The following is a 25,179-nucleotide window of genomic DNA, read 5'->3' on the forward strand; positions in this document are numbered from 1 at the left end:
ATTGGGATCATTGCTTTAACCAGCTGGAGCAAATGGGATAGAACAAAAGGCTTTTATAGCCACAAACCAGAAACAAAGGGAGTTCATTGTTGTAGCTGTCAGTTCTGCCACTTGAAGATCAGATCTGTGCTACACATCAGGCACTGCATTTGCTGCTATGGAGCTGTTACTGTAACTTATTTGTCAGAAATGCGCTATATTTCATAATTGGAGACACTAAGGTTCTTAAAAAGTAGGAGGAGCTATGTCTTTAAATTATGATTATTTTCCTTGATTTCCATTTTGTCCTTGTTATAATCATGTAATTATCTGAGCCCTACTGCTTTTTTTTTTTTTTCCCAGGAGCACTTTTTAGAGAATGCCAAGTTATCTGAAAATTATTTTATCACTAATTGTGAAGAACTGCTGGTATGTTCTTCCCCCCTCCGTCTCTTTTCCATCATGTTTCTCTTCCTCGCAGTCTGGAGTCTTTCATTTCAACATGCTTTATTTTGTTGTCTAATTAGAATGTCCTACTTCATTCATTTATTTCTATATTTTTTTATGCTCATCTTGAACCATGTTTTATTCTGTTGCCAACAGAAAGTTGCCGCTGTCATCGATGAGCTGCCCCTTGGGTTGCATGACAAGTACCTGTTCTGTATTAGGTAACATCTTATTTCTTAATTAGTAGTAATTTTGGTGGTGTTTAGTTTTTTTTGTTTGAAATAACGTTAGAAATTCCTTTTATCTACCAAGGATTATGGAAATAGTGTCATCACAAATGCTTTGCACACTGTTGCATTTTTTTTTTCTTTTTAAGCATATATTTGATGTTTGGATTATAAAAAACTGAAAATATGCACTGAAATATTTTAGATCTGGATTTTAAGTGCTGAATTTACAAATATGAAACATGTTTTGTATTCTCTGAACGTTTTTTATTTTTTATTTTATTTTTTATAAGTAAAGAGTGTATAAAGAAGCGTTCAAAAGGGGAATGCATCCCTCAGAAAATACACAAGGCCTGATAGAACCTCTAAACTCTCAGAGAGTCCAAAAAATCAACTCTCCCCTCCATAGATTATTAGATTTACAATATCACCCTATAAGCCCCCCACTTCCTTAAAGCTACCTTTACTACCCTCCTTTTATTCGGGTCGTTGAGACCACGAACATTCCAAATAATAATTCGTAGCTTCATTACAAAAGAGTGCTAATGATAGAGAATTTGAACTCCCCCATAGGAGTCTCCTTTCCTTCGAAGGACCTCCTATTTCTTTCAAGCCATAAACACCACCAGATGCAAAGAGGTGTAACCCTCCAAAAATCACGGATTTGCGCCCCCACTATACAACCTCACCAAGCCTCAATCAAATTTCTGGGGGATCTGGGCATAACCCACTGAACCACAAAGAAACTCAACAGTAAGACCCAGCAATCCCAAGCCACGGGGCAATGCAGAAGAAGGTGATCAACCGTTTCACCATCTCTCTCACACATGTAACACCAATTGACCACTACCTGTCTTCTCCTTCTTATGCTGTTTTGGGTGTTGACCCATTAAAATTGTTTGATAAAAACAAAAAAAATAAACTGTTAAGTTTGAAAACTATGTACTTCGCAATTTCTCCCTCTTCACCCATACTCGACATATATTACTATATCATCTGATATACTTACTGAATTATATTTCATTCAATAGGCACAGTAAATATCATATTCTGTGAAAGCAGTCAAATATTTATGTCAAATAAAAGGGAACAGAATGAAAATCAGACTGAAAACAATAGGAAAGTGATAACTATGATATTTTTCGCAATTAAATAACAGATCAACAAGTTGTCAAACTGTCGATGATTTAGTGAGAGTTGAGCAACTGCAGAAGAGGGCTTTAAAACAGATTGATTCTCTGGTTAAACTGACTGGAGCACCTCTTCTTTTGCTTGATTTTTTTTTTTTTAATCCTTGATTAAATTGTTAACATCAAAGTACTCAAACAAGGAAAAATAAATACAGTGTAAAAAATTAAAAATAGACGCCCCCCCCCCCCCCTTTCGATAAGTAAAAATATATTAGAGAGCGTTCAAAAGGGGAATGCAGCCCAAGAGCTATACAAGGGCCGAAGCCAAGGAAGCCCTAAGGACCCAAAGAGCCCAAAAAATCAACGATTTCCTTGATAGATATACAATTTCTCCCCATCACCCAACTAAAAAGAGAACTAATAATAACATATTTCGAGGCCCCAATGGAAGATTCCTCCCCTTCAAAAGATCATTTATTCCGCTCCTTCCAAATGCACCACCAAACGCAAAGAGGGGTTGCCCTCCAAAAGTCACATGAGCGTAGGCCCCAACGCTGCATCCCCTCCATGCATCAATCAAGTCCCTCGTAGATGGCAAACCAAGGCATAACCCATTGGACGGCGAAAAAACAAAAAATAAGGCACCAACAATCATGAGCCACAAGGCAATGTAAAAGAAGGTTATCGACAGACTCACCATCCTTTTTACACGAACAACACCAATTCACTGTAATCTGTCTTCTCTTTCTTAGATTGTCTATGGTCAGAATCTTGCCCCCAACTGCCGTCCACACAAAAAATGCCACTCTGAGAGGAGCTTAGATCGCCACATTGTCTTCCACGGGAAGATAGAACCATGAACCCCGGAAAGACGGAGGAACAAAGAACGGACCTCGAACCTCCCCTGAGGAGAAGGCACCCAAAATAAGGAATTAGAGCCTCTATCATCCACCTTTTGACTATACAAAAGATCCAGCAGGCTAAAAACATTGTCTAACTCCCAGTTCTCAAACGATCGCCGAAAACGAACGTTCCACGAAAACCTACCGCTATCAAGCCGATAACAATCGGCCACCATGGCATGTCTATCAATAGCAATTGTGAAGAGTCTGGGAAACAAACAAGACAACGCTATCAAGCCGATAACAATCGGCCACCATGGCATGTCTATCAATAGCAATTCTGAAGAGTCTGGGAAACAAACAAGACAACAGGCGATCCTTGCACAATAAATCCTCCCAGAACCGGACATCCCTGTGCTCCCGAACTCTGAGTCTAATGTGCTTAGAAAACTCATCCCAGCCCTTCTGAATAGACTTGCACACTCCAACACCAGCAACGAGTCTGGCCGGAGCAGAGGACCACCCTCCTGTCTCCTCCCTAAAGCGGCAAGAGATCACCCTCCTTCAAAGACCATGTTCGCTACTAAATCTCCATACCACATCCTAAGGAGAGCCCTATCGAAAGTGGCCAACCTCCTAATGCCAAGACCACCCAACTGAAGAGGCCTACAAATTGCTCTACGGATAAGATGATACTTGAATTCCTCCCCCCGGCCACCCCATAGGAATTTCCGTTGAAGAGTCTCAATCCTTCTAGCAACCGAGGAGGGAATTTGGAAGAGAGAAAAAAAGTGAGTTGGAAGGCTCAACAACATACTCTTTATGAGAGTAACCTTCCCGCCCTTCAAAAGCTTCTACTTCTTCCACCCCGCCAATCTTCTCTCAAACCATTCAATCACCAAATCCTAAACTCCCACCCTCCTCGACGAAGCGCCAAAGGCAAACCTAGATAATAAATGGGGAAGGAACCCGTCCCACACCCAAGAACCGCAGCAACAGAAGCAACATCCTGAACCTCCCCCACAGTGACAAGCACACTCTTACTCACATTAACTTTCAGACTTGAGATTGCCTGAAAACAAACCAGAACGCAGCTCACATATCTCAGCTAGGACACATCCCGCATCAGAGAAGGCCATTGTATGTGTTCGCGTTTTTGAACCTTTCTTAATCCATCCAATTTTGTATGGATGGATACGTTTCTCTGTTTTAAGCCCCAATTTTCGAACCATTGTTAAGGAAACAATGTTCTAACTTTTGCCGCTATCAATAATAATGTCACATACCTTATGGTTGACAGTGCAACGTGTACGGAACACATTATGACGCTGCGGGTGCTCCTCCTTCTTTGGCGTGAACATCATCCTCCTCACGACTAAAGAGTGGGACAACAACTCGCCACTGTCTCGTTCAATCACCTCTTCTTCTTCAAAAGTAAAAAGGTAAGGAACTTACTTTCCTCACCCTCGCCTTCCTCATGCTCGACCAAATTTACTGTCGGTTGCTTGGGGCAATTGTTGGATTTATAGCCAGGTTCTCCACAACGAAAAAACTTGCCCATACTTGGGTGTGCATAGGGATTTTCTCTCATAGCTGGGGCTCCCCTTCCAGCAGGGCCTATGGGTGTTGCGGGTTTGGCCTTTGTTGGACCATCTCCAATGCCTTGCCATGTCATTGGAACAAGGGCTACCACGGTCTGTTTACCCATGTCATGTGTAGGACGTGGGGTATTATATGAACCATGAGACCGATTCTTCGAATTCTACCTCGCAATAAAAAAAAGCTAGGTTCCTAATCTAGCAACTCGTAGTCCTATCTATCCACCTCTTTAGATGCAATATCTTGAGTACCTATGATGGTGACCACATCCGCTAGCATGTGATGTTTGGCCATAGACTTGAGTCCTTGTCTCTTTGCCGCCGTGACAATCTCAGACAGTTTGAATAGCGGTTGCTGTGCCACTTTCTCTTCAATATTGCATCGTAACCCACCTTTGAAATGGGCCACCATGCTAAATTCGGGTTCCACCAGGTTGTTACGGGATGACAACCGATAAAATTCTTCAGCATATTCAGCAATCGTTCTTGTTGAAATATCTTTATTATTTCTATTTTTATTTTTATTAGCTATTTTTAGCCTTTTATTAGGTATTTTATGTAAGATCCCTATAATCATGGAATCACGTAGATAAGATCCCTGTAATTATGGGATCCCGTAGATAAGATCCCCATAATTATGGGATCACGTAGATTTTGGCATATTTTCTGTCTTTCTTTGATTTGGTTTCCTTTCTTTGTACCCTATTCTTGTATATAAATATAGATCTTGGCTCTCGGTTTGAGTAAGCCAAAACCCAAAACTTCTTTTTAGTATCCGAGCAAAACAAAAACCTTCGCCTCCCCATCTTACTCCCCAACGCCGCCACCTTCTCTCTCCCTCTCTCCATTTTCCCTCACCTCCGGCGCACCTCCATCTCCTCCCATCCTTTGCGCCGGACCCCTCGGGTAGCCCTCTGTTTTTTACTCATTTTTTAAGGAGAATTCCCTTAGGTTTTTTTAATGATCTAAAGGTCCTTTTGGTGTTTTTTTTCTTTGTGGGCTGTCGGTGTTTGTTCGGCAACATATTTGGAGGAAAGCGTTGATTTTTCCGGCCTTGTTTTTCTCTTTCCTCCCTCTTCGATGTGTGGACCAGCCTTAGTTTGGTACTATGAGTGATTCTAGTAGCCAAAATGACACTTTATCTTCGGGCCGTGGCCGCACTGCCACAATAGCCGATACCATTGGTGGGTATACTACTCCACAGATTGTTGTCCCTCCTGCTTTAACTCCTGCCAGACCTTCTTTTTAGGACTTCAAACAGTTACAGTCCCAGATTAGTCAGCTTCAGGAGCAGTTCAGAGCCTTATTTACCAAGGCCGGCTCTTCTACTCCCACAACTACTATAGCTACAAGTACTCCTTCTGCTTATTGTGTTAAAGCGGGAAAACCTACTTGGGTTTTGGATTCCGGAGCCAATGATCACATGACCGGTGAGTTGTCATTATTTTCTAGTCCCGTTACCCCTGTTAATCAGGTTGTTAGTCTAGCCGATGGGTCAACCACCATTATTTGTAGCAAAGGAAATGTTCATCTATCCCTGATGTTATTTTGCCAATTGTTCTTTATGTTCCTAACTTTGCATTTAATCTTCTATCGGTCAGCAAACTTGCCAAATCCTAAACTATGCAGTGATTTTCTTTCCTCAATACTGTGTTTTAAAGGACCTGTGTTCGAAGAGGATTTTTGGCAGGAGATATGAGCACGATGGCCTCTACTACTTTAGGGATCCTCTACCGACACCTCCTCCACTTGCTTCAAGCCTCTGTTCTTCTAGTTTCTAGGTCTTATGATTTTTCTTTTCAAGCTTTAAGTTTATGGCATGCTCGCCTTGGGCATGTAAACTTTTAGTATTTATGTCTACTTTTCCCTTCATTAATTACGGCTAGTAAGGATAATAAGTTTCAATGTGAGATCTGTGAGCTTTCTAAACATACTAGAACTAGTTATATTTCTCATATGCATCGTGCACCTAGTATGTTTGATCTCATACATTATGATGTGTGGGGTCCTTCTCCTGCTACTGCTTTTTCGGGGCATCGTTATTATGTCACATTCATTGATGATTATTCCCGTTGCACATGGGTATATTTACTTAAAAAGAAATCTGAAGTTTTTCCCTTGTTCACCCAATTTCTCCAAATGATCAAAACTCAATATAAAACTGTTGTTAGGAATATTAGGTCTGACAATGGTCGTGAATATGTTTCCAATGAGTTTTGGTCTTAACTTAACCAACAGGTATTCTTCATCAGTTTACTTGCCCATATACCCCTGAACAGAATGGTGTTGCAGAGCGTAAAAACCGCCAACTAATGTCAGTTGTTCGATGTCTTTTAAGTGCTATGAATGTGCTAGTCATTTTGACACATGGCGGTTCTTACAACTACTTTTCTCATTAATCGTACCCCTAGTAGAGTCGTAAATGGTAAGGCCCCCTTACAAGTGCTTCGGCCTGATATTACTCTTTTTTCCATTATGCCTCGGGTGTTTGGATGTACATGTTTTGTTCATAATCGTAGCCCTTCTTGTACTAAACTTGATGACTAGGCCATTAAATGTATCTTTTTAGGATACTCTTCCATGTCAAAAGATTACCGGTGTTATGATCCAGTACACAAACACATATATCACTCTCTTGATGTCACCTTTCATGAGCATACCCTTTTTATGGTTCTAACACTATTTTGCTGGAAACTTCTACTCTCGATCAAGAGGCTTCTCATCATGCTCGTCCTCTTCCTATTTTCCAAGAAGAGCCTTCTCTTCTTGTTTCCTCACCCCCTTTGTAGGTCTATTCACGTCGCCCTCGTGCTCCGCCTCCACTGCCTTCATCCTCCTCAGACTCAGGTTCAGGTACATCTCTCTCTCCTTTACATTGCCCTGACCCTGTTCTTGTTCTTATTCCTGAGTCTTGGTATCCACCTTGGGACCACAAACCCCCTGCTACATTTGGATTCGCTTGTAGTACTTATCATCCTATTTCGCAGGATATCTCTTATGATGGTCTTTCAGGGTTTTACTGAGCCTTTCTAGGCAAACTTGGTTCCATTTCCATTCCCAGAAGTTGTGCTCTCCGGAATCCCAATTGGATGTCTGCTATGAAGGTAGAAATGGATGCTTTGCAGCATAATGAAACATGGGAGCTTGTATCTCTCCCTCTTGGTGAAAAGACTGTTGGTTGCAAATGGGTATTCAGTGTTAAATATCTGGCTGATGGCTCTATTGATCGGTATAAAGCCCGTTTGGTCGTCAACGGGTTTTACTCAGATTCCTGGTAAAGACTTTAATGATACCTTCGCTCCAGTGGCTAAATTGACCTCAATTCGTTTGTTTGTCTCCCTTGCTGCCTCTCACAACTGGCCTCTTCATCCGCCTAATGTGAAGAATGCTTTCCTTAATGGTGATCTTTTTGAGACTATTTACATGTATCCTTCACCCGGTTTTCAGGCTAAGGGGGAGTATGCTGGAAAGGTCTATCGATTGCGGAAGTCTTTGTATGGATTAAAATAATCTCCCAGAACTTGGTTCAGCTGCTTCAGTGATGTAATTCTATCCATGGAGTTTGTTAGATGTCATTCTAACCATACATGTTTTATCCACCGTTCCTCCACTGGACGATGTATCATTCTGCTTATCTATGTTGATGATATCATCATTACCGGCAATGGCATCTCTGGGATTGCTCAAGTAAAGCTTCAATTAGCTAAAGCTTTTGATGTGAAAGACCTTGGGTAGCTCATTTCTTGGGAATTGAGGTTGCTAGATCTAAGCAGGGTATCTCCTTATCGCAAAGGAAGGATGTCTTGGATCTTCTTCGAAACACAGGTATGCTTGGGTGTAAACCTGCTTCCACTCCTATGGATCATAATTTGAAGATCTCGGCCGAGTCCGAAGATCTTTTTTCTGATCCCTCGCAGTATTAGTGCTTGGTAGGAAGATTGATTTATCTTACCAACACCCGTCCTGATTTGGCTTTTGCGGTTAGTGTTGTAAGCCAGTTTATGTATGCTCCTCGTACAACTCATATGGATGCAGTATATCATATTCTTCGATATCTTAAGTTCTGTCCGGGACTTGGATTATTCTATTCTTCTAGCAAGTAGGTTAGGCTATCCTGTTTCAGTGATGCAGACTATGCTGGGTCCAAGACTGACAGATGTTCCACATCTAGCTTTTGTACTTTCTATGGAGACCATCTTATATCCTGGAAAAGTAAGAAACAACCTGTAGTTTTGAGATCTTCAGCAGAGGCTAAGTATTGTGCCATGGCTCAGGGTACTTATGAGATTCTCTGGCTTCGATCTTTCTTGGAGGATCTAGGGCTAGGTGAAAAACAGTCCTCAGCCTTGTTTTGTGATAATAAGTCAGCCATCATGCTTGCTTCATATTCTGTTCTTCACGAGAGGACTAAACATATAGAGGTGGACATTCATTTTATCAGAGAGAAGGTTCGTTCGGGAATTATCAAGTTGTGCTTTGTTCGTTCCTCTAATCAGTCGGCCGATGTGTTCACTAAATCTGTTGGTCCATCTTTGCTTCATTCCTCGATTACCAAGTTGGGCTTGATTGATATCTTCACTCCAGCTTGAGGGGGAGTGTTAAAATATCTTTATTATTTCTATTTTTATTTTTATTAGCTATTTTTAGCCTTTTATTAGGTGTTTTATGTAAGATCCCTATAAATATGGGATCACGTAGATAAGACCCCTGTAATTATGGGATCCTGTAGATAAGATCCCTATAATCATGGGATCACGTAGATTTTGCATATTTTCTGTCTTTCTTTGATTTGGTTTCCTTTCTTTGTACCTTATTCTTGTATATAAATATAGATCTTGGCTCTCGGTTTGAGTAAGCCAAAACCCAAAACTTCTTTTGTTCTACTTCCCTGCGTGCAGGACTTCTGATAAATAACTTGTTCGTAATCAGGGGGTAAAAATTGAGTTTTCATCAACTTCTTCATCTTAACCCATGTACGTACCGGATCTTTACCCATGTACGTACCGGATCTTTACCCTCACGTGCGAGGGTAGTTTGCACTTGATCCCACCATGCTGATGCGCCGCCTTTCAACATATAGGCCACAAATTTGACTTGCTTCTACTCCTGGATTTTCATATAGTCAAAGCAATGTTCAACTTCACTAATCCAGTCCAATAATTCTTCAATACGAAGATGACCTTGAAAGGTGGGTAGGTCAATCTTCATACGAAAATCTCTTGAATTATCAATTTCCCATCGACCTCGATTATCTCCAAACACTTGTACGGCTCGGTTGTTACCAAAACCGACATTTTCCTCATAGGCTGGTTGCCTATTCAGTGGGTTTGGGTTGCGATTACCAGGACGTCCATGATCACCGTCGTTCGGCGGCTTGTTGTTCTCGCGGTTAAGTTCTACCATTGTCAATCTCGCCAATACTTGACGCATAGTTTCATGTATATCAAGTAAGGTTCGATTAACGTTGGTCTGGAACTTAGTAAACTCAGCCCTCAAAAGAGCTACTCCATCACGATCACCGTCGCTTGAGGGGTTGCTTCCATCTCGTGAACCGGCCATCGAAAACAAAGGCGAATCTTGGATTCGGAACCTTGCTCTAATACCAACTAATGTAGCTGAAACGATAAAGAATGGGTTAAACCCTTGAATTCACAAAGAACACAATCACAAGAGAGGAACTGAAATTATATTAATAATGATGATGTCTGTAGACTTCCATCTCTTGCCTTTATATAGGCAAGTCAAAAAAAAAGAAAAAAAGAAAAAAAAGAAAGCACGCTTGAAATAATATTAAAGGGAAAATCAAAGATTTGATGGAGTAGAATCCTCCTTAAATCTTGTAATGGAGATTAATATCTTCTATTGTTGGCAACTACACCAAATCTTATTTATTTTCCGAATCCTCCTTAATTCTTGGAATGGAGAATAATATTTTCTATTGTTGGTAACTACACCAAATCTTCTTTTGACTTTTTCTTTCTTATTTATTTATTTCTTCTATTCTTCTTACCTTTTCAGCCTCCCTAATTTGCGATGATCCTGTATGCTCAGATAATCGTGAGTGAGCTGTTCTACATCAATCCGAAAGGTATCGAGTAAGCAAGGTGGTCTGACCTCAATGAGGGTGTTGTGAGTTTGGCACCACCTATTAAAAAATGGTCCGAGGAGACATAGTTGTTTCTTTTTATGGTCTGAGGAGACATTGTTGATTCTTTTATCTACATTATTTAAACATATGTGTGAAGGAGAATGGTCTGAGGAGACATTGTTGATTTTTACATCTACATGTTTTAAACATGTGTATGAAGGGAAATGGTCTGAGGAGACATTGTTGGTTGTTTAAGGTCTGAGGAGACAGGATTGGTTGTTTATGGTCTAAGGAGACATTGTTAATTGTTTATGGTCGGTGGAGACTTTTTTCATTTGTTGATCGACACTTCATCTGCGAGAAAATCATCGCTAGTCAGATTTGCACTCCATTTGTCACAAGCTCTTAGCAACTTGCAGACATTCTTACAAAGGGCGTTAGCAAGATTGTGTTTGAGAATGCATTGTCCAAGTTGGGCATTTCTGATATCCACGTACCAACTTGAGGGGGAGTGTTAGCAGATATGATAGCCACGATTTATAGAATAACTTACCATATTAGCAAAGATTTGATTATGCTATAGAATATGCTTTAGAATATGCCACCAATTCCAAAACCAGTTGCTACGAACCGATCTTGAGTATGCATGGCTGCCAAAGGGGCCTTCACTCTGTGATCATCGTCGACAATGTGGGTGCTACCAAAACAAGCAATCGTCATCAACTCGGTGTAAATCAAGGCTCTGATACCAACTGACGTAGCGGAAAACAATAAAATCGTTCACAGTGAACATGGTTACTTTGAATCTACAGAGTAGGGTAACTTTGAATCCACAAAGTTAAATAAAAATTGCAAAGCAATTTAAATTTTATTAATCAAAGGTTAAATTCTGCTCTTACAGTACATGTATATTTATAATAGAGAAAACCTAATACTAGAAGGAAACTAAAAACGTAAGGAAACTAATCCTAGAAATAAGCCTAAAAATAAATTCTTTTTAAAAATTCTGAAAAAAATAGAAAACGAAACCTAATCAATAAAAACTACTAAATATAAAATCTTAGAGCATAACGACTTCGTTAAGGCCTCGAACAAAAATCTTGAAATAATCAGCAGGCCTCCTATAAGACAATAAAACGCAATTTCGGAGCCCTAAATGAAGGTTTTCAGTCGAAAACCAACATTGCCCACAACCTAAAGCAAGTGGGTTTTTCTCAATGCGTCGTTTCCACCCAAAAAACACTCCACTCAGGTAAAAAACGGACTTAGAAAACTCTCTAGAATTCTGTACTGCTTCAAGTCGTTTGTCTGCAACCACAAAATATGACGGAGAAGAGGATTTACAAAAAACATGTTGCAATTCTCTCAAGACTCGTTCACATATCTTGATTAAAGGTAAATGAACCTACAAAGACCATGATTGACCTAGATCACATTACCCCCCAAACCGCGACCGACCTGTTAAATGTGTTGTGAAAAGTTAAATTTGACCTTTCTATTTAATATTAAATTAAAAGCTATAATTATTAAGGTAAAGTGCAAAAAACCTCCCTGAATTATTGGCTTTTTACAACTAACCCCCCTAAACTAAAGATTGCCCCCCTAAACTATTAATTTGTTGCAATTAAGGACAAACCCATCACAAAAGACTATTTTACCCTTTGTTAATAAATTTGTCATTTTTTATTAAATTATTTTTATTATATTTTCTCTTATTTAAATATTAATTATACCATTTACCTTAATTTTATATTAGTATCAATTGATTATAAAAATGGAAAAAAATAAATAAATTTGTAGCTATCATTTTCTAAAATGATTTAACTTATTATAATAAAACTTATTATACTCGCTTTAAAAAAATTTAGTATAAACAAATATCTTCTTTTTCAAACAATATTCATGAAAAATTAATAAATTACGTTGTTGATGCAAAAATTGGCATGGACTGGAGTCGAGGATGTTTCTTGCAAGATAAGATAGAAGTGACGACCGGCGTTGTGCTGGCCTGGTGCATTCCGACGGTCAAGTTAGTACTTGTCGGTAAATAGGGAGAATAAAAGATGCTTTGTATTTAATTTTTGGCGTACCTTTTGAGTTGTCCGACTTTTCCTTTATAGAAGAATTAATGAGAGTCGTGTTCACAAAGGAAATTAGTTCCCTTTACTCTTCCACCTAGAACTAAGAGAGTTATTCCATATAGAAGTCATTGTTATCCCATCTATGTGTATTCTATCCAAATTTCTTGGGCTTTTGTGTCTGCTAGACTTCTACTTGGGCTAATATTCCCTATCATACGTAAATAAAAATAATCTTCTTTTTAATGCAATATATTCATGAAATTTAAGAAATTACTTAAATTGTTTCAAAATTTTCTATTTTAGATTTTTATTTAAATAATTAATTTAAAAAATTAAATGCAAACTTATGCAAATTTAATGGAGAATATTCTATGAAGCATTGACACGTGGGAATGGGCTGTTGTACCGGTGTCGACCGTGTCCGACACGGACACGCGTGTCCGAGGCTCCGACACGTGTCCAACACCTCTGTAGAGGTGTCCTATTTTTTTTTTATCATTTTTTTCATGTTGGACACAGCAAAGGACACGCCGGCGACACGAGTAGGACACGGGATTCAGTTTTTTTGTCAAAAAATAAAATAAAATAAAATAAAGAGATATATACATATATATGGTTGTGTGTATTCATAGAAAGACAGATTAAGGGAGAGAGATGGAGGAGATAAGAAAGTCGGTTCCAGGAGGAGATGAGAAAGTCGGTTCCAGGAGAAGAGAGAACTTGCATTTTCAGACTTTTGGCCGATGAAAAGCTTCGAAAATAGGTTGTTTGTTTGCTATCAATTCCTATTTGGAATGCATCTCGTTCCCTAAAGATAACCGCTTAAAAAAAAGGTAATAAAAACCCTAGGGAAGAGAGAAGTGATAAGATTACAATCTTTTTTTTTAGAATCGGTTATAAGAATAATAATTCTACTTAGATACAAATATGTACCTCCTTTTTTTGTTTATGTTTTCAAGGTATTGGGGCCTATATATATATTTTTTTTGATAAGTAAAATATATTAGAAAAGCGTTCAAAAGGGGAACACGTCCCTAATACACAAGAACGAAAACGCTAAGGACCAATAGAGTCCAAAAGGTCAAATAAATCAGCAATCGAGGAGCAAACGCTTCCTCTTACATAACAGAAAAGAGAACGGAGAATATGAGATTTTAAATTAGCTAAAATCAATTCCTTCCCTTCAAAATTTCTGTTATTTCTCTCTCTCCAAATTCACCGCCAAACACAATGTGGGACAATCCTCCAAAAATCACGCGCATGACCTTTAATTGGGCATCTTCTCTATGCATTGATTAATTGAGTGCTTAGGCATCACCCACTGAACGCCAAAAATACTGAAGATAAGATTCCAACAATCATACGCCACAGGACAATGCATAAGAATGTGATCCACGGACTCACCGTCTGTTTTACATAAGCAACACCAGTTAACAATGGTATTACATCTCTTTCTCAAATTATCCAATGTCAAAATCTTTCCCCAAGTGGCAGTCCAAACAAAGAATGCAACTCTAAGAGGAGCTCTAGAGTGCCAAATAGACTTCCATGGGAAATCTTGGCCAGCAAAGTTGGACAAACACAAGAACATGGATCGTACTCCATATTGACCATGAGAGGAAGGGAGCCACAGAATATCATCACAACCTCTGCCAACATCCTTCTGTCTATACAACAAATCCAAAAAAGCTCATACTTCTGTCATCTCCCAATCCTGGAAAGAGCGCCTAAAACGCACAACCCACGTAACCCCACTGCTATTAAGATGATAACAATCAATTACATAAGCATGCTTGTTATTGGCAATACCGAAGAGGCAAGGAAACGAAAGAGACAGCAGCTGATCACCACACCACTAGTCTTCCCAAAAACGAACGTGCCTACCATTGCGAACTTTGAATCTAATGTGGGTAGTAAACACATTCCAATCCTTCCGAATGAATTTTCACACGCTAATGCCTCCCATGACAGAATCAAGACGAGAGGATCAACCCCCACTCTCCTCCCTAAAGCGACACGAGACAACTCTTCTCCACTGTTGATGATGCTCTTTACCGAACCTCCATAACCACTTACCCAATAAAGCTCTGTTAAAAGGGACCAGCTTCCGAATGCCTAAACCACATAATTTCAAAGGTTTGCAAACTTGCTCCCAATTAACAAGATGATACTTGAACTCTTCCCCTCTTCCACCCCAAAGAAAGTCACGCTGAATTTTTTCGATCCGTTCAGTAACAGAGCATGGAATTTGAAACAGAGATAAAAAAATAGGTGGGAAGGGACGAGAGGGTACTCTTAATAAGAGTGACCTTCCCCCCCTTCGAGAGATACTGTTTTTTCTATCCAGCCAGTCTCTTTTCATACCTGTTGATCACCGGATCCCAACTCCCCACTCTTCTGGAGGAAACTCCCAAAGGCAATCCCAAATAAGGAAGTGGAAAAGAGCCCACTTCACACCCAAGAACTGCAGCTAAGGAGGAAATATTTGGAACATCCCCCACTAGGACAAGCACACTCTTTCCAACATTAATTTTAAGTCCAAACACCGCTTGGAAACAAGCAAGAATGCACCTCAAGTATCTGAGTTGGGAGACATCAACATCACAAAACACCAAGGTATCGTCCGCAAACAACAAATGTGAAATCTTTATCTGATTAGCAGCATCTCTACCGACTCTGAACCCCTGATATAACCCAGATCCTCAGCTCTTTTCATTAATCTACTCAATCCTTCCACGACAATAAGGAATAAGAAAGATGATAGGGGGTCTCTTTGTCTCAAACCGCGCGAACTCGCAAAAAATCAGCAGGAGATCCGTTCACAAGCATCGAGAACAGAACGGATGAGATACAAGTTTCTATCCATTTAATTCACCTATCTCCGAACCCCATCCTCCGAAGCAAGTAAAGAAGAAACTTCCAATTAACGTGATCATAGGCTTTCTCAATATCAAGTTTGCATAAGACACCAGGAACACCACTCTTCAACCTAGAATCAATACGTTCCCCTGCAATAAGAATGGAATCCAAGATTTGCCGTCCTCTAACAAAAGCATTTTGTGACTCTGAAATAATTCCATCCAATACATTCCGCATTCTAAGAACAAGAACCTTGGCAATAAGCTTTTATATGCATCCCACTAAGCTGATTGGCCTAAAGTCCTTAATATTAAAGGTGTCGCCCTTCTTAGGAATAAGGGCAATAAAAGATGCATTCAATGATTTCTCAAATGTGCCATGAGAAAGAAAATCCAGAAAGGTGCCCATCACCTCACTGCGCACCACCTCCTAGCTCTCCTTAAGAAACTGCATAGTGAATCCATATGCCCTGGAGCTTTATCACCATTACAACTTGATAACGCCTTAAGAACTTCCTCTTCAGTGAAAGGAACCTCAAGCTTGTCACTATCTAGCGTAGAAATAGTATTGAAACGCGGACCATCTAGTTTAGGTCTCCATCCCAAGGTTTCAGTGTAAAGCTGCTGATAAAAAGAAACAATTCCCCCACGCACCTCATCTTCTCTCCGCAACTCTATGCCATTCACGCGGATACGCCCAATGTGATTACATCTTCTATTACCGTTAGCAAAGCCTGTGAAAGAATTTTGTATTGAGGTCACCTTCTTTAAGCCACAATGCCCGAGATTTTTGACACCACGAAATCTCCTCCATAACAACAATCTCTGCAAAGATCGCCTGACAAGACGCTCTTCTAGAGCATAAAGACTCCACATCCTGCCCAGCTTGTTAACATGATCAAGTTCAGCAATATCAGCCAGAACTCTGTTCTTCTTCCATTCAAGATTCCCAAACACCTCTTTGTTCCACTTCTTAAGCTCGGATTTGAGAATCTGAAACTTCCTAGCTAAGACATAGCTAGCAGAGCCTGTGAAAGATGCTTCCCCCCACCAAGACTGGACTTTCCCTTGAAAATCCTCAGATCTCAACCACATATTTTCAAAGCGGAAAGGTGTGCGTCTAGATCTCATCCCTCCACAATCGAGAACTGGGGGCACATGGTCGGACGTTACCCGAACCAAAGCCGCCTGAGTAACATCCGGGAACTTCTCTTCCAATCCCCAGAAATCAAGAAACGATCCAACCTTGAAAAAGTGATTGGATCTCTGCCATTAGACCAGGTAAAGACTGCCCCTTCCAATGGCAGATCAATAAGAAAGTGGCCATCAATAAAATCAGAGAACTGGGTCATCTCCAAAGACCACCTACCCCCGGTGGATCTCTCAAACGGAGACCTAACAGAATTAAAGTCCCCACCTAAACACCAAGGCAACGACCACAATTCCTTAACATAGCTGAGCTCTTCCCAAAAGACTGGTCTATCACTATCAATAACAGGTCCATAAACTCCAGAAAAGACCCAGCTAAAATTATCATCCTCCATTTGAAACACACATGACAAAGAATAGTGCCCTTTCCAGATATTCGTTCTGGACAACCATCTTCGATCCCACGTAATGAGAATTCCGCCCGATGTGCCAGAGGCGTTCAAGGCTTCCCATTCCACAAACCTTTCTCCCCAAAGACTCCTAACCATCTCATCTGAAATAGCGGCCATCTTGGTTTCTTGCAACCATATAACATAAGCGTTCCACTGCCTCAAAGCAACCTTGACCACCCTTCTTTTATTCGGATCATTTAGACCACGGACGTTCCATGTAATAATACGTAACTTCATTAAGAACCAAAAATAATCATCTCCCCTCCTCCCCCCCCCCCCCCCCCCCCCCCCCCAATTTCCCGCTTCTGGTCCTTCCCCTTTCTTTAGTCACCCCATCCTTCCCCTCGTAGTTGACATAGGAAATAAGGTTCTTCACCTCCTGTTCCCTTTTCTGATGTGATACATGTTTTTTGTTTTTACCAACTTTTATGCTCTGATAGGTCTCTGTAATGTCATTTCCTGTGACAATGGCATGAAGAATGGATTGAGTTCGGTCATCATCACCCTCTGAAGAAACACCCAAAACTGCACTAACCATGCCAATATTATCACTCACCCAGTCCATACCCAAATCATTTGTCGTTCCTAAACAATCAGGGTGCACAACTGCCAAGGGTTCCATTATGTAAACATCAGAATGATCCATTTCCATCCAGGAATGAAAACCATGAGGACAAACCTGTTGAGAAGGAACCTGAACATCATACTCTTTCCCTTCACACTTTTCGCCGCTCCCAAACGTATTTAACTGCAAATCCATCTCTGTTCCAGAATCATTCGTGACAATCGTCATTAAGTCAAGAACATTATTCGCTTCAGTCTCGGATGGTAAACAATTCAGGCCTTTCAGAGCAACAAAAAGCTTAAGTTCATTGAGCAAAGACACAGCTAAATCGTCTGTCAGCTTGAAATAAAGGTCCTTTCCTACACATACGGTCACTCCATTGGAGCAGTCCCCACTTCTAAACATGTTCCTTGAAGACAGTGACCCTTCAGCCCGTGAAACAATGTCTCCAGAAAAGTCCCTCTAATGAACCGTACAATCCTCTACACCACTACCACCACTTCTTAACACCTCATATGAAGAAGGAGAAGAGAAAGAGCTCTGAGAATAAGCAACATAATTCAAACTTGGGAGATTAGAGGCAGGAGAGCGTGCTACCCACTTCTATTTCTCATTGTGGGTCCATCTAAAGCCCTGGTGACCGGCTGTTGCAGTCGCCGATCTCCACTTTGCTTTCTCCGTCAAAGACCAGTGAAGTGTACCTCGCTGTAAAGAAGAAGAAGAGGGTTGGGCTTGAACTTGAGCTTGGGCTTGTCCTTTGAAACCTGGCCCAATGATGAATTTGGGTTATTTAAAAAAGAAACAATCAAGGAATTGGGTCCTCTCTTAACCTATCGTTTGGTGTGGGCTGTCCGAGGCCTAGATCTATCTGAAGTCTTATTTGGCTTGGGCTTAATTAGTTCGTGTTTAGCAGGCCCATGATGTCTTGAGGCCTCGCCCTTAGCCTGGCCTACCACCTTCCGGCCCATATTAATCTTAGCCCGATCGGAGTTGCGGCCCATCCCAATCTCTTCACCAACCCTTGAAGATAAGGATAAGGAAGAATATGGATGGGAGCCTTTACGACCGCCACGTGCATCTCTCCGTTTATCAACTTCAACGCGCATGACCGGCGTGTGTCTGCCAGTTGTTCTTCCTCCCACAAACTTCACCGCCCTTTGTATTTCTCTATCCTTTAGCCATTGCTGGATCTACAACACTCCTTCTTTCCCTTTGCTAAGAAGCATGTTCCATTCTTCCTCCGACATAAGATGTGACCCATCGCTACCTTCAAGACTTTCCGTCGAGGGAACCAGCTCCGGCGATATTTCTTCCCAGATTGCAACCTTATAACAGAAGGTGTCATCATTAATAAACACAAACGGCGGACAAGCTGATCCAATTCTCATTGTGATTCGGACACTCTCGGCATCCCTCGTCTCGTCAACAACAGCGTTCACGAATCCACCACACAGCTCCCCCACTTCGACAAATAAGGCGTGACACCATAGATGAAGAGGAAGTCCAAACAACCGGATCTGTTTGAGGCCTTTATCTCTGAGAACACCACAACAACCGACTCTGAAGGACCACACATCGATCTGCAAGGTTGCAGATCCCCATTGTCGCCGGCCTTCCTTTAACACCTGTTGAGCCTCTGCCTGAGAAGGAAACCTGAACAGAAGAAGTGAATCGGATAAGGGAGTAACCCCCACCCCACAGGATGTATTCCATGCTCGCGCTGCCCATTCTTCAAATCCGATCACACCCCCTAACTTCCTTGTCGAAGCGACCAACCAAACAAGATGAGAGAACCGTTTTTCTCTCTCCGACAGAGTCCTCGTCGATGTACAGTGACTGCCCTCGATGAGGAATTGCCGACTTCACATTCCCTCTAAGTGTGATTCTTGGAATCTTTGCAATCTCTAAGAAAGATTTCATCAAAGTCGAAGAAACCACGATCGCCCTCAAAATCGCCCCAAGTAGGGTGAAATCGCCCCTAGTCCTTAATTATACATTAAACATTAAACCAGCTTTTATTGTATATTTGGGCCTATATTTTTCAAGAGAATTATGGGCCTAAAAGTTGTGTTTATTAAATATAAATTAGAAATTGAGTAACAATAAATAAATAAATAAATATTTATATATATATTATAATATACATTATTATTTTATTGCCGTATCCTTGCCATGTTCGTGTCCTGTTTTTTTGAAATTTGCTGTATCGCCGTATCCGTGTCGAATCGTACCCGTGTCTCGTGTCCGTGTTCGTGTTCGTGCTTTATAGAGAATATTTCATCAAATTAGTATGAATTTTTTTCATAATTTATTTTAACAAGAAAAATATATCAAGTGTAATTCAATAAGAAAGGGTATTATGGTCATTTAATGAAAAATAGGTAAGACAATGGGGCATTTTGCAACTAAATGTGATAGTTTAGGGGGTTTTATGCACAAAACATAGTTCAGGGGGGTTATTTGCAAATTTAGACATAGTTGTGGGGGTTTTTTTGCGCATTACCCTAATTATTATTTTAAAATTATAAAAATGCCCTTTTATAATAATATTATGTAATGTTAGTTGGATTGTTATCTCTCTAGAGATCGATGACCCATTTCTTGCCCCTAGTATTATTTTTGTAATTTAAAATAATAATTATAACTTTTAATTTAATATTAAATAGCAAGGTCAAATTTGACATTTCACAACCCATTTAATGGGTCGGTCACGGGTTGGGGGGTAACTTGATAAGTTTTGTTAGTTCAGGGTTTTTTTATTTTTATTTATTTTTTATTTTTTAATTCTACTGGGGGTTTTATGCACGATTTTGATTGTAGAGGGGGGGTTTTATGATTTTAACCCTAATTTTTATGTAAAAATGAGAACAAAATTGGGCAGAAACTTAGCAGATCCACCCAGTGAAATAATTCAAGTTAACATTTTATTTGATTTTTGAAGAGTACCTATTTGGACGGATTGGTTTTTAATATATTTATTGTGCTTATTTTTTATAAAAATATAAAAAATAATAATAATAAAAGTAATTGGGATTTTAATGATTTTCCATGTAAATTGGCCTATGAGTTCTGCAGTCAGAGAATTTTATTGCTATCCAATTTTCATGGATTTACCTCAGTCCTCATCTGGGGTTTCAAAATTTAGATAATGTTCTACAATGAGACCGTCCATGCTTTATTTTTGTGTAACTTCATTGGGTTTTCTGCTAAAAAAATCATTCATGGAATATATATATATATATATATATATTGGCATTTTGCCCTTATTTTTTAATACCCTAACTTTTCAGGTCTTCACTCATTTATGTTTGTCCTATGCAGTCCAGTTGACATGAATGATAAAATTTCATCTCAGGGTCTCACACAGGTAAAGATCTATTTCTACTTGTTAAATATACGAGATGCTTATTTTGGGTGGCAAAATTAATGTCTTCTACTTGTGAATCCAGTTTGCACAGAATTATGCAAAGAATGGTATTGTTCGGCTTCGAGAAATTTTTACACCAGGGACACTTCAGGTTCCAAAAACACAAACTGCACTCAAGGAGCTTGAATCAATTCACAAGGTTGGATATTTTGTTTTGCACTAGATGTCTGGATTTTGGCTTTCGTCAATGTTTGATGTGCAATCTGAGATTTCAATTTACATTTTTCAACTTCAAATATTTACTTCTTGTTGATAGAAGAATTTATGCTCGTCATTGTTCAGGAAAATGGTGAAAAAATTTAATGGGCATGTGATGTCTCTTTCAATTTGGATGTGATTGCTCTTTTTATGGCATTTGAAGTATGATCCATGACCTAAAATGGTGCCCACCAGGGAATTAGGAGACTTGACCATACTTTGATAAGTGATCATCTTTAGGGTTGATTGATATTAACCAAAATTACTGCTTTAAAGACCATGTGGAAGATGGCTGCCAATTTTTTTATTATTTCATAAATAGGTGGAATTTCCATTGAAAATAGACAATAGAGTACAAAGTGACTGACAGCGTACCCTCGCATTGCTAATTTGCTAGTAATTAAACACAATAAGGCCAGCTCTCTCTGAAAATGCCTACTTCTAGTACTTATCAAAAAAAAAAAAAAAAAGCCTACTTCTAGTACAGCAGCAAAGAGAATACTGAAAAAGGACTAAAATTAGTCCAGAAACTGATCTGCAGAAACAGAAGCAGCTTCGAGCACATCAATAACTTATTGGCAGCAAGATTTTGGTTTGGTAATATTTCACGACGTCTGATGTGCTTTCTGTTATTTCTGTAGAAATTTCTTTCTATTGTTTGTCCCTTTAGGAGAAGCAATGCTTGATTTTATCACCTCGGCTATTTTTCATTTTCTTTCCATCTTAATATGATGTCTGTTCTAACAAACAAGTTGGGAAAGATTCAAGCACTGTTGTTCGGACTGAGCGATGTGTACTAGAGAAGAAAAAGTACGTGTATGCTGGAGTCAATGAACCTAGGAACAAAATGTTGTCGAAGTGTCATGGACAACAAACCAAGGGTCAAGTAGCAGCTTGTCAATTCCTTATACTTTGGCTGTGTGCGTTATTGCAGTAATCATTTCTCGTAAGAGACTAGCATTCCCGTGCCTTCCCCTTGGTTTTGATGTTATTGCCAGCTAGATTTTGGTTTGGTAATATTTTACGACGTCTGATGTGCTTTCTGTTATATTGTTTGTCCCTTAAAGAGAAGCTATGCTTGATTTTATTGCCTCAGCTATTTTTCATTTTCTTTCCATCTTAATATGATTTCTGTTCTAACAGAGTTCCTAGACGAGTCCTTCAACTTGACCACTACTATATTTAGTTGGTAAACTTTCTATGTTTTGTGCTAGACTTGGGAACTGCAGAGAACGTCTTAATCAAATGGGAATTCAGTTAATAATGTTTAAGGTCATTATCGACTCCCCCCTCCCCCCAATTGCTTACCTGAGATTTTCTGCTAATCTTTTGTCCTTTTGACATTTTGACAAAAGGTTTTGGATCTCTACGTTTGGTTAAGCTTTCGGTTGGAAGATTCTTTCCCAGATCATGAGCTGGCTGCTTCACAGAAAGCCATCTGCAGCCTGTGAGTGACATGGTACCTCTTCTGGTCTGCTGGTTTCCATTTAGCTCATTGTCTTATTATTCTACTTTTTCTTAGGTTGATTGAGGAGTTCCTGGAAAGTCTAGGATGGCAGAAGCCAAGGGCAAGCAGGTTATCTCGTCGGACTAGCTTAAGTTCTCTATCTTCCACGGGTATCAGGCAATATCTATGAATCCTCAACTCCTCGTCATAAATTGCCCCGAAATGTTTCTTCATTTTTTGATGCTGTGATTGGGTAGTATACTCGAAACAGACGGCGTGGAAATTATCAACCAGCCTCTCTAACTTTTAGCTATTCCAAGAATTCCAGGTCTCTGTTTATTTGCTTTCACTCAAGTGGGTTGTAGGCTTCAGAGCCCTGTGCTTTATATACTGTGATCAGGAGCCCATACGGTTGGTTACTCTTTCTTGTATATGCTCTCTAATTATATAGTTGGGGTCATTTTTTCATTTTATTTTTGCAACATTCAGTTCTAATATGTTGTAAAAAAAATATTGGTTTTGTTTTTCGGGCAAGCAATTTATTATTGAAAGTCAGATCGTTTATGTTTAATATTGTTTGTTTATATACTTGTATTGTTGAGTTTTTGGTCTTTGTTCCACTGTGCTTGATGCGGGAATGCTTTAGAATTTTTGTCATTATTGGTGAAAAATGATATTGTAACGTAATAAATTTTTGTCATCATTATTAAATTCAAATAATTTGCTTAAAAGTCCAAACCTGTGAACAGATTTTTTGCCTTCACGCTTGTTGAACCTGTGTTTTTTTTTTAAGGATTGGGTATTAAAGTCAACCTACTTGCATTTTTGTAATGAGACAGAGTAGGAAAGAGTCCCACATCGACAAAAAAGTAAAAGAAGCCATAGTATTTATAGCCCAAGCCCAACCAAACGGGATGTGGCCCGATTTGAACAGGATCTATTCTATAGGCTCAAACGTAGGTCTGGTGAATGAACCATGACTGCACGACCAAAGCATGATTAATGGACCACTAAAGCTATGGAGAATCGTCCTCAGCTTGTTCAATCGGGCTGGGTTGGTCGTGAAGTTATACGACAGACTCCAAAGCCCAATCCTTTTGCACTTACTCCCCAGATTCATTTTGTGGATTGCTGTGCTGTACAGCCCAAATTCAAATTTTTGTCCACTCTTTTTCTTTTGACAAAACTGTAATTACGTTCTAAATTTAATCATCTCTAACAAACTGGATTTTATCATAAGTTAGTAAACTAATCATGAAAAAGTACATGTTTGAATAAGTAGGAATATTACTTAATCTTTCTTTTAAAAAAAGAGTCGTGGTAACATTGAATTTCTAATTTTAGTTCTAATCTCCTACCTGTTCGTCTTCTATTAAAAATTCAATTTCTTCTTTAATTATCTCCATTTTCTTTTTTATAAATATCTTTGCACCAACCGTTAGTCTTTAATAGGAATTTAGTTCCTTCTTTAATTATCTCCATAAAAAAAAAAAAAAAAAAAAAAAAAAAAAAAAAAAAAGTCTTAGGGGTTTGATAGGTTTAATTGAGGAGGCGATGTGGGTCTAGAGGATGATGTTAGATGGAATGGTGGGCTTGGTGAGTTTGGTTGTGTTCTAAGTCGCACAATCTTTTTTAACGGTGTTGCTCCCACTCTTCGAATACGCTTCCGCTCTCACGTTTCGCTCGCGTTCTGACTCAAATCAAATCCTCACCTTTTATGACTTAATTTTGCTACTTTCACACTCCCACTCTCGAATTCGCTCTCGTTCCGACTTTATGTGATTTAGTTTGTGTTAGCCTCTTGATGTTTAGCAAATGCAAGTTCACTGATTTACCAGAGGCCAATAGACTTCTTCTCGGCTCATCACAGCATATGCGCATTTAATATGTGAAGATCATAATATTAAATATGGTGTATGTGAATCAGTCAAAATTTTAGATTCTATTTCTTTTTTATTAGTGTAAACTAAACTCAGGCCAAGCCAAGCCAAAAATTTTGAATTGGGGTGGCCAAACTGGAACTACGTTATTAAAATTTTAAAAATTAATAAATCAATTGTAATATAATTTGCCTTACAATCTTGGTATATCAATTGAGAAAAATATAATTTAAAAAATGTGATCGAAATAAATATTGGTGAAAAATGATATGATAACGTAATAAATTTTTGTCATCATTATTAAACCCAAATAATTTACTTAAAAGTCGAAACCTGTAAACAGATTTTTTGCCTTCACGCTTATTGAACAGGTTTTTTTGTAAGGATTGGGTATTAAAGTCAAACTACTTGCATTTTTGTGATGAGACAGAGTAGTAAAGAGTCCCACATCCACAAAAAAGTAAAAGAAGCCATAGTATTTATAGCCCAAGCCCAACCCAACAGGTCGCAACCTCACTTTAACAGGATCTGTTCTATAGGCTCCAACCTAGGTCTGGTTGATGAATTAATAGCCCTCTGGTTCGATGGAACACTAAAGCAGCAGAGGATCGTTCTCAGTTGTTCAATCGGGCTGAGTTGGTCGTGGAGTTGTCTGATAGACTACAAGCCCAATCCTATGCACTTTTTCCTTAGATTCATTTTGTGCATTGCTTGGCTATACAGCCCAAATTCAAATTTTTGTCCACTCTTCTTTTTTTGACAAAACTGTAATTACATTTTAAATTTAATCATCTCTAATACACTGGATTTT

At 39.3% G+C, this 25,179-nt stretch overlaps 1 protein-coding gene and 1 pseudogene across 2 annotated transcripts in view; both read left to right on the top strand.

Annotated features, from left to right (window-relative positions):
• Positions 1-23,059, top strand: part of LOC132295299 (DExH-box ATP-dependent RNA helicase DExH16, mitochondrial) — an 84,850-nt gene extending 61,791 nt beyond the window's left edge. For both annotated transcript variants that reach the window (XM_059793502.1, XM_059793511.1), the window contains 6 exons: positions 343-408; positions 583-647; positions 20,738-20,783; positions 20,866-20,982; positions 22,397-22,488; positions 22,564-23,059. In XM_059793502.1, the coding sequence (XP_059649485.1) occupies positions 343-408; positions 583-647; positions 20,738-20,783; positions 20,866-20,982; positions 22,397-22,488; positions 22,564-22,678 (501 nt within the window). In that variant the 3' untranslated portion in view covers positions 22,679-23,059. The remainder of the gene's footprint in view (positions 1-342; positions 409-582; positions 648-20,737; positions 20,784-20,865; positions 20,983-22,396; positions 22,489-22,563) is intronic.
• A 345-nt stretch (positions 23,060-23,404) lies between these two features.
• On the top strand, positions 23,405-23,569 carry LOC132284622 (small nucleolar RNA U3; annotated as a pseudogene).
• The last annotated feature ends 1,610 nt before the right edge of the window (positions 23,570-25,179 follow it).

The sequence above is a fragment of the Cornus florida genome, unplaced genomic scaffold (genome assembly GCF_030987335.1).
Source record: "Cornus florida cultivar Cherokee Brave unplaced genomic scaffold, ASM3098733v1 CherokeeBrave_3.0.0_Hap2_Chr01, whole genome shotgun sequence".
Classification (NCBI taxonomy): Eukaryota; Viridiplantae; Streptophyta; class Magnoliopsida; order Cornales; family Cornaceae; genus Cornus; species Cornus florida.